This window comes from Anarrhichthys ocellatus, unplaced genomic scaffold (genome assembly GCF_004355925.1).
Source record: "Anarrhichthys ocellatus isolate YVR2014 unplaced genomic scaffold, GSC_Weel_1.0 scaffold6, whole genome shotgun sequence".
Lineage (NCBI taxonomy): Eukaryota > Metazoa > Chordata > Actinopteri > Perciformes > Anarhichadidae > Anarrhichthys > Anarrhichthys ocellatus.
The window spans coordinates 5693848-5704108 of NW_022280036.1; the positions used below are offsets into that span (position 1 = coordinate 5693848).

Genomic DNA, 10261 nt, shown 5'->3' on the forward strand with positions numbered 1-10261 from the left:
CTTTACTAAGAAAAAGCAATCACATATTAATATAAGTTGAAAATCACTCGACACCAGACATGCTATATTTCCTTGCTCTTTTATTTTGGAAAAATATTGCGCTGATTTCCAGTAATAAAAATGACAGGCTCTGTACATACGACTTTTCTCTTAAATACAACACAGTCACAGGGGTCTCAAGTGCCTAACACATACATGCATACATACATACTTACATACATACATTATCTGCCAAATAAAAACAATTCAACTTAAATTATAACATGTTTAACAAAAAAATTCACAACAAGATGAAACACAATAATTACATTATTAAATTAAAAGAATACATCTTTCTTTAGATATCAAATAAAACAAATAATCCTAACCAACGGCAGGCAGAGTGATGGTGTCCTTTAATTGGCTAATGGTGGAAGACTGGGAGTGACGGGAGCGGGAGTGGGCAGTGCATACATTTGACACCACACACAGGTATCATCTCCTCTTCTGTACACACACTCATACACACACACACGCACACCTCCATAGTGCAATGAGGTCTTGGCAGTTAAGACTAGTCCTTGATAGCTCGGCTTGCTTGGAAACACAACAGCATCATTAGAGGAGAATTTAGTGAGCAACTTCTTTTCGGTAATTTTGTCAATAAATTGCGGCCAAAGGAAAAATGATGTCATTGAATAATTACACTTCCTATATGTTTTGTCTGATTTGTTTCATCCTTTGTTCGTTCTCTTGTGCTGATTGCTGTGTTTCCTAAGATGCCCTGCCCAAAACATTGCCCTGTGTATCACAACCTTCAGGGGTCAGGAGGCCAGTATGGCCCAACAGGATCCATGTTGGATCGATCTGCAGTCACTACTGGAGTCTTCAGTTCTCTATTTTCTGCTGAGAACCAGCTCAGCCAACACTGTGTCTGTCAGTGCTGCAAAGCTAAAGATGCACAGCTGCTGTAGAAGTCCCACTGTTTTTACTTTTGTTTTGTCAGGAAAAGCTCCAATTGAGATTTTAATTAATTCTTAACAATACGTGGACATACAGCAAGCAACAGCTTCAGTACTAGTGAAGTACAGGGACTACTCCTATTATTTCATCCTTTACTCTGCAGCACTGCACAGAACATGAACTGTTGAATATCCACAACAGCTTTTACACTGCGTCGTAAAACCACGGCACATAACAGTACTACAACTGTACTTCAAAAGTTCTCAGTACTCCAAAGGTACTACACTGTTCATTCAACCAGTACTCCACAGTACTACAATATCATCGGTCAACATCCAAGTCAATACTCCATAGTTCATCCTGGGACAAGCAGTAAATCTTCCACTGCTGCATGAGTTCTCGCTCAGCACTGTTTCTGTACAAAGTTTGTACGAGAGCTAGCACTGTCTTCTGTTGCTTCATCCATAGCACTGAGTCAGCATTAGACATCCATCGCAGCTCAAAAATGTCAAGTATTCACCCGTAGTACTACTGTAGTACTAAGTCCTTGCCAAGTCGGTACTGACTCTGTGTTGGCTCAGTAGCACCTTGGCTTAAAGTCCTCAGGTAAATCCCAGGGAACAGCAGCAAACAGCAGGGGTAAAACCTCCTGGAGACAAGCTGAGCTCTACTGCTCAGGGCTGGTGTGTGTGGACCGCCATCAACCACAGGAAACTGGTCTGATCTGGTCTGGACTGGTATCATACCTGTAATACAGAGAGAAGAATAATCAGTGTTTAGTGTGTTTTTACATGTGTGCTGAGGCAAGTTACAATTATTTGGTATATTTGTCGGGCAGATTATTCTATTCTTGTGTACTCACCTCCGTAGCAATGATACATTCATCTTTTTGGTCCGACATGACGTAGACGGACTGGTATTTGGTGCCGTTGGTACACTGGTACCTGCTGTCACTGGAACTGTGGTATTCAACATCACTGGTTGACTGGTATTTAAGATCACTTGCTGCGTGATAGTTCAACTCGCTGGACGACTGATATTTTGCTTCGCTGCAGCTCGGTGACTCGTCTACTTGTTTCATTTCTGATGCGTCACTGTGGGACGAAGAGGAAAAAAAAAACTGATTCAGAAACGTCGTCCTTCACACAACACATGATATCCCTGCATCTAGGCCGACATTTTTATCCGTGCAGTTTAATGCATGCATAATTTTCCAAGCACTCTACCCATGTAAATGTATATTTTGTATGTACCTGTTTTGTCTCTTCCTGTATCTTTCCTCCGAGTCAGACTCATCAAACATTTCACATTTAACCTCTGGCTCATCACGCTGCTCTTCTTTACACAGCGACAGCTCTTCAGGCCGGAGCTCATGGACCAGGTTGTACTCCACACTGGGGTAGCGGGTCTTAAAGCCGTTCTTCTCTGATCCGTTGAGTCCACTGATTCCACTAAGACCCCCCAGTGACCCATCGAGGTCCGAATGGTAATCCACCTTCTTGTTGGTGTTTTTAATTGACGTTGTCATCATAGTGCACAGTTCCTTGTCACTGCGGAGACAATTGTTGGTGGTTGTCAGGTTGTTCATGGTCTCGTGGCTGTCGCTGTGGACACTGTCGCTGTGGTGACCGTGCCTCTGCTGCAGTTTGACCCGAATGTAGACCACCAGCACTGAGCAGCCGATCAGAATCACAAGAACGAGGAAGACGCCGGCACACACAGCGGTCCAGGGGAATCCACTGTTGTCATCCTCCTCGTCTTCAATATTTTCATTTTCTGGGGAAGAATAACGCCGATCCGGTCCATCCACCACCGGCTGACCCCTGGGAACCTCTGGTAAGAGGAACTGGCAGTTGTGACCGCCATAGCCGGGCACACAGGCGCACACGTAGCGACCACCACGCTCATGGCAGATGGCTCCATTGTGGCAGGGGTTGTGATGGCAGCGGGAGATGGGGGAGCTGCAGTTTTCGCCAGTATATCCTAAAGAAGAAGCAGTGTTTAAGACTCTAGAACAAAGCTATGATGAAGCTACATAAAAACAAATAATGTAAACATTATCAAGACACATTTGTTAATGTGCTCTCATACCTGGAGGGCAGGTACAGGTGTAGCCGTTCAGTTCCTCCTGACACGTCCCACCGTTCTGACAAGGGAAGGACAGACAGAATCCAGAGATACTGCTGCTGTCCTCACAGTTTTGACCTGAAAATCCCTCAGGACACTGACAAAGGTAGGAGTTCACCAGATCCACACATTCTGCACCTGCAGAGGGGAGAGGGATCAAGACAAAGAGCGAGGATTAGTCCCGAGATATTTTAATTCTAGGTTTATGTTTGATTGTAGGTGAACTTACAAACACAGAGGACAACATACCATTTAAACAGGGGTTGGAGGAGCAGTGGTCGATTTTCTTCTCGCAGTTGAAGCCAGCATAACCCATCGGGCACTGACAGAAGTAGCCACCTTCAGGGCTGTCGGCGCAACGCCCGCCATTGAAGCAAGGCCCATCTGCACAGGTATTGGCGCTTAACTCACAGTTGGTGCCATAGAAACCAGGTGGGCAGGTGCACTTATAGCTGTTATCGTTATCCTATAATGGAGATAATGTAAACAGTGGTTACACTCAGGCTTGATTCAGTGAATATACTTGTTTTTATCAACACATCACTTCTCTTCATTGATACTCACAGTGCAGCTGCCTCCATTGCGACAGGGGTTTCCAGAACATTCGTTGACCTGGATTTCACAACCGGCACCCGTGTATCCAGGCAGACAGGAACAAGTGTAGCTGCCCTGGCCAGTGTTGGTACAGGTGGCTCCATTAATACAGGGCTTGTGGTGTGTACAGTAGTTCAGATCTGGAAACATCAACAAGGATCAACATTCATAAATGATACAGCCTAAATATGAAGAAAAGAGGGCAGATAGAATGCCAGCAAAGTAACAAATCCCTCAGTAAACTCACCCTGGTTGCAGAAGAGCCCACCCCATCCCTCCTGGCAGTTACATTGCCAGGGCTGTTGGCAAGTACCATGGAGGCAGCCTGGGTAACGGATGCAGTCATCACAGTAACGCCCACTGAAGCCCACTCGACACCTGGGAACACAAAATTCATTAAATATTGTTAATAACAATAGATCTGTCTATTCATCGAGGCAACTCCCAGATATGAAGAATAGATGTTCATTGTCAGCGTGACTTACTTGCACTCTCCAGGTTTATCACAAAAGCCATGTTCTTCATCACAACCAGGAAGACAGATTGCTGCAGGGAGGAAACAGACAGTGACAGGTGAATCATGGGAAATCCAGTGTTGGAAACATGTGTTTGCCCTCTATCAGTCTCCCATTCACAGAGGGCTGTTTGAAACAGCTGCCTGCCTGTCTGGCTGGCGCCTCGACCTTCTTATCTGTTTGTCTGTCTTTCAGCCTGTCTGTTGGCCTGTGTCTCTACAATTAGTTTACCTGCTCACCTGTCTGTCTCTCTGCCATAGAGGCCTCATAAACCCAGTGCCCCATGTTTGGTAGTTAAGGACACACTGGACCAAACTTAGCTGCTAAAGTGGAAAAGGATAAAACCTTGAAGGTCATCAGGTCGTTCCTGACCACCGGCTGAGATGTGTTGGTCTCTTCAATGCTGCAAAAGTTGCTAAAAATGTTACCTTTCAGCTTCAACAGTCTACAGGCAACTTTGTTCACCAAACGGGGGAACCAGCCAACAAGCCCTCTCCTTTAACATGGTTTCTCTCCAACACAAAAGCATCCCACACAAAGCCTCCTTTCTCCCCTTGACTGTGGGTCAGAAGTCCCTTTTCTCACCCTTGGCCCCTCTCCTCCTCTCCCCCCTTTCTACCCTCCTACTTCTGATCCTCCTCCCTTCGTCTTCAATCAACCTATCCCCTCTCTTCTTCTCCTTTTCTCCTCTTCCTCTTCTAAATTCATCCTTTCCCTCCTCCGCTCCTCTCGTCTCTCCTCACTCCCCTCCTCCTCCCTCCAGGGCCAGCTGGTCTGTGTGGAGCTAACCATCAGACAGCTGCTCCATTGTCTCCTCTCACCGAGCAGCTGCCCCCTCCACAACAATACACAACCCTGCTCGGCCAATCACAAGTCCGAGCAGCAACAATACAGGACCCCCACTTGGCCAATCGGGGAGGAGGTTTGGGGTGAGGAGGCCCCAGTGGTCTAATGGAAGGCACGCGGCGTGTGAATTACTGAGGAGCCACTGCGGCTCATTAGAATGGAGGCCTCTGGTGCTATGGGATAACGAACTGACGCCTGTTGCACACGGGCCCTGCATTAGGAGGTGAAAAAAAGTCCCTCAACAATAAAGATAGGCAAGTGGTTAACTTTGAAAATTACTTTTCAGAAATCCAGAAAATCTTTGCCTCATAAGTGTTAATATATAGCGCCTTAGTTGTGAGAGTTAAAAAATGCATTCTTCAGCTCTCTGAACCATGACTAATGAAAAGCATGTTTTGTTATATCTTGTGTATTGGGGCACATTGATAAGCAAACACACTTACATTCAGTGCAGTATTGTCCCTTCCAGCCAGAGTTGCATATGATCTCCCCACGCTCGCCGCAGGTGAAGTGCCCAAAAGCATCGTCTCTGGGCCGGCAGAAGACGGAGCAGCCGTCGCCGTAGTAGTGCTCATCACACAGGAAGCGGTAGGAGTAACGCAGCTCAGTTCTGCTGGCTGTCTGCATATCCTTGTACCACTCTTCTCCCACAGTGAGGTGACGCTGAGTCGTGATCCTGCTGATCAGACGCTCCGGGTTGTCTGCAAAAGTCAATAACGCAGCTTGTTATTTGTCATGTTATTTCTGTTAGTGTTATGATTGAGTGCTAACAGAATGATGTTCTGAAACACAGGTGCACAAGGGGGGTGATACCTTGTCATTGTCAAATTATGACACTTATCTAATTTGTTTACTAGACCTAAGATATCTGTATTATTTTTATAATGAAGATTTCTTTGTTTGGCCTTCTATAGAAAGACAGTCACTCATATGTTAGTATATTTTTATTTGGGCATGAGGTTTAATGCCGGAATGATAATACTTTTTTTCTGGTTCCAAGAAAGTAAAGTGGTGGATGCTGCTGCCTGAACAAAATAAAAATAAAAAAACATTTTAAAATGTGAATTGTGTCTTCTCATTTAGAAATAGGTTGATAGGTTACTTCTGGTGACTGCCAGATTTTTCACTATCTCCACCACCGCAGACACACACACTCCCATGTTGTGGTCAGTTAGTCATCATTAGTGATAAGAGCATGACATTAAGATTACATTAAGTGAATATCACACTGTAGGGGCAAATCTCAACTGGCACCTGCAAAATCTGTGGGTGGGCTTTATCTTTTGATGATAAATACACCTCCAGCTGTAGAGAAGTGTGGCACATAGAGACTGCCTTTAAATCAAGTTATTTATTATAATGTTATTATGTAGAATGTATGAATGAAGTGTATAGAATTTGCTCTCAGCATACTGTTCTCTAACATTCATTCAACTCTGTGTTGCCCTGTTTAGCACTAATGACTGAGCACTAAGTGAAAAACATGCAACTGTGAAACAAGGCCACCATTAGCCTTCTGGCCTGTCTTTGAGTTACACTGCTGCCTTTTCTGGCTGTCACCCACCTGTTGTCAGGTCGTCCAGGGACTCAGTGTGCAGAGCTTCAATGATCAGTGAAAACGTCCCCTGAGGAGAGACAGAGAGAGAGAGTCAACAGCTGCTCGGCCTGGAGGCCTCCCTCCCTCCGCAGAGCAGCAGAGGGCCATTAGGAGGCCTCCCAATAAACTTCACAGCCTAATTCCCGTGTTGATTAGGGGCCTAATAAGGGCTACTACCTGCTCATTTTTTTCACACCCCTGCTACTATCACACTCTGACACCGCAGTAAAACCAAACGAGGGGGAATTTCACGCTGCACTGCCAATGATGTGCCAACTCAGAGGATGTTAAATTTCCCACCACGCCTGGTCGGAGGAGAGGAGCGTTTGGTGACACCCCCTCCTCTTCTCACAGACACACACACTCGCCCTCCTCCCCTCCCCGTGTTATCCTACCAAAGAGCACAGAAATACTACAATAGCCCCTCTCACACAGTGCTGACAAAGACCCTCACAAGTGTTGAGTTTGGGAGCATCTGTTGCGTTTTGCACTCTTCAAAGCTTATATGTCCCAATGGAGTAAGACAGTAACTTCACAGTCTAACAGTTCCCATTACTACTTAAACATGTGACATAAATCATAATAAAAAAACGACATGACACAAACACTACACACACACAAAACATTTTAAATGCGGTTAAAACAATAGTTTTACAATAATCTTACAGGAATACCGTATTTCAAATAATGTTTCACATAATGTGTTTATAAAAACACTTACCGGCCATGTGAAGGCGAACGGGAAGTGAATTGGGTTGGTGAAGCTGTCCGCGTTGGTCTCCGGCACCTGGAAGGAGTTGGAGCCGAGGACGGGAGTCACAGCACCGCCATAGGTGCAGGGAGGCTCGGGGGAGACGTTAGCCTGGTAATGCTTCAGACAAACCCGAAAGAAAGTCTTGCACTCACACTGCTGGTTACTGCCCTGCGGATGAGCAGAGCCTCCGGGGCAGCAGTTAGAGTTCCCCGGTATCCCTTTCTTGTTGAGGAACTCCTGCAGCTTCAGCTCAAACACTCCGGAGCACAAAACCTAAAACACACAATCAGCCCAGCGTGTTTATAAAACAGGTTACTTCAAGATGTTTGAAAAGTTAAGTACAAAGTATTTTAAAACTTTTTTTACAGCCGTAAAATTATGCAAACACACACACACGACGTGCGTTTGTAATAGCCTTTAATATCATCTTGCACTCTTATTGGACCTACCTGGCAGGTGAGGGAGAGAGTGACAACCAGGAGCAGAAACAGGCGTCCCATTGTGTTGACAGCCCTTCAACAAGCAGTGCAAGCTCCACAGGTCCGTGTAGCCCGACTCAAACAATCATGGAAAAAGTTTTTAAAAAACGCTCTCCGTTATGTCACAGTCAAGGTGAACTCTTGACGCGCAGGAGGGAAGGTGAGGTGAAACTTTTCCTTTGGTGCGTCTGTCTTGTGCCGCTCTAGTTTTCCATACGAGGCACGAGTTTTTGACAGAGAGGGGAAAAAAAGTTTTACAGAGTAAAGTAATCCTCAGCAGAAGGATCCCCTTGGAGAAGCGTGAATGAAATCCCCGATGGAAATATAAGAGAGTTAATTCCAGTCAATCGTTGCAAGAGAAGAGGCAGATCTCGACGGCCTTGTTTATTTTCCCACTTGATAGATAATGATATGCTGATGCTAAGTCTTCGTCTCTCTGTGCCTCTTTCGGAATAACAGTGCGTATGTCTGATGAGTGTCCTGCCCTGCACAGGGTTTTATACCGAGCCAACAGGCGAAGGGTAATAAGATGCAAATGAGCCCCTCTGCTCCTCTTCTTCCCCTCCCTCCACCACCACCACAAGTCCGCCCCGGGGCCATCACAAAGAAAGAGAGGGGGGTGCACCACACAACTTTTCTAAAACCGCCCCACCACCCCCTCCCCTCTTTCTCTCAAAGGGACAGACCAAATGGCTAGTGAGCTGTTAAATGTGCAACAACCTCTTGCTTCCCCTGATGCCTCCTCCACAACGCAACACACAGGACCCATTTACATTCCGACAAATTCTTTAACCTCTGCACGAAATCCTCTACATCTCAGCATCAAGTGATTTATACACGCAGCAGCGCAGTCCGACGGTGGCTGCTCATAGCCTTTTTGGGTTGTATAGCTACTAAAGGCTTGGCTGGCTTGTTCCCTGCATGGCCAGCCGGCTGCCAGCCGTCCCAACTGCGTTACAACGACCATCTGCTCCGCCACATTCCTATGGTGTTACCCCTGCCGAGGCTTTCACACGTTCACACCCCCCAAAACAAGTCGATTTGTTCCTATTACCTTATCTGTATTTCTTGGTTGCATGCCCGACACCATACCCCTCCAAGTCCAGCTCTACAATTTGTTATCTTAATGTGATATTGCTTTTAATGCTGGTATTCTGATCCACAGATTAATAGTAGGCCTACATTTAAAAAAATGTCAGAGCATTTATTGATCAATTCAAGCTGATTCTCTAAAAAAAGTCATACTAATGTAACTTAATAAATAGGCGTTTTACAGATCACCCCATCTCCATGAATCTCTGTTAATGATGATGACTTGTTCATGATGATGGCTTCCCAAAATCCCATTCACTGTATTTAGTTTAATTCATATTGATGCAGGTAAAATAATCTGAAGCCGAAAAATTTTGACCAAGTAGTGCGCAAAGACGCAACAAAATAAATACGCACACACCCTGGCTGCAGGCCAACACACCTAAACCCTTTTCACCGCATGCCTCTGTATTTCCCTTACTTGCTCTTTGGTAGAGGCAGTAAAAAAGACTTGGTAGTGTGTCACTCGCGTGGCTGTCATTAAGGGACTTTGTGAGGAGAAGGAGGGAGAGTAGGATGAGGAGGAGGGGGGCATAGAGGGAGTAAAGTTTTTTTTTCTTTGTGCTTTCAGCTGTATGGTAATTGGGCCGGCAGCACCTGCTCTCCCACAATAATACATCACCAGAGAGAGAGAGAGAGAGAGAGAGAGAGAAGCGAGAGCATGGCCGGTTGCATAAACAGTAATCTCTACAACATGTTTGATAACAAAATATCACAGTTCCTGCACAATAAAAAAGATATAAAACAAGTACAGACAAGGCTACGTCTATTGTGGACACAATATAATTTCCTAGCAGAATACTCTGTGAACATAACACTGACTCCACACATGGACCCACTGTCTAATTTGCATATCTGTGTGTATCTGCAGAAAAATGCGGGGAAGAATTCGCACTTGTTGGCATGACGTAGTTGTGAGCCTTTTCTCTGGCTGTGAAGTAACTGAAGATGTTACATTTTGCCAAATGTGCTGAATGAGAGTTGAATGATTTCTTTATTAATGTGTTGAAGCAGGTAGCTCCACTTAGCTATATTGCAGAGTATATTCTAACGTTTACGCATTAGAGCACACATAGAGGCATTGGGGGAGGGGGGCCATAATTAACAACTCTAATTGAGGCTGGTGTCTCTGCAGAGCAGCTCTGTTTTGGTCTGCTGCTGTCCCTAAACAAGACCTTTATTCACTTTAACTGATCTTAAACCCACGGACAACTTTCAGTCTATCATGTCGACACACACACACACACACACACAGTGCCGATACATTGCGGTGTAGTGGAGCTTGTGTTGTCCTATCATTGCATAAGTTTGATGA

The 10261-nt window shown here is 45.3% G+C and overlaps 1 protein-coding gene across 1 annotated transcript; it reads right to left on the minus strand.

Moving 5' to 3' along the window:
• Window positions 1–290: 290 nt before the first annotated feature.
• dldh (dihydrolipoamide dehydrogenase) lies at window positions 291–8334 on the minus strand. The gene is made up of 12 exons (XM_031846419.1): window positions 7825–8334; window positions 7343–7648; window positions 6589–6649; window positions 5468–5725; window positions 4149–4209; window positions 3911–4041; window positions 3634–3803; window positions 3319–3535; window positions 3034–3207; window positions 2196–2925; window positions 1805–2036; window positions 291–1688 (listed from the first exon to the last, which is right to left on the minus strand). Exons 1-12 carry the CDS (start codon window positions 7873–7875, stop codon window positions 1683–1685), a joined length of 2397 nt encoding a protein of 798 aa, XP_031702279.1. The 5' UTR covers window positions 7876–8334; the 3' UTR covers window positions 291–1682.
• Window positions 8335–10261: the final 1927 nt, after the last annotated feature.

Bases quoted from the DNA above. Each gene is read 5' to 3' on its own strand.
- dldh (XM_031846419.1), bottom strand. From the start codon at position 7,875: ATGGGACGCCTGTTTCTGCTCCTGGTTGTCACTCTCTCCCTCACCTGC. The intron at 4,210-5,467 runs GTAAGTGTGTTT...TCCTCCCTGCAG, and splicing joins GGGACAATACTGCACTGAAT to CAATCTGTCTTCCTGGTTGT. The intron at 2,037-2,195 runs GTACATACAAAA...TTCGTCCCACAG, and splicing joins TACAGGAAGAGACAAAACAG to TGACGCATCAGAAATGAAAC.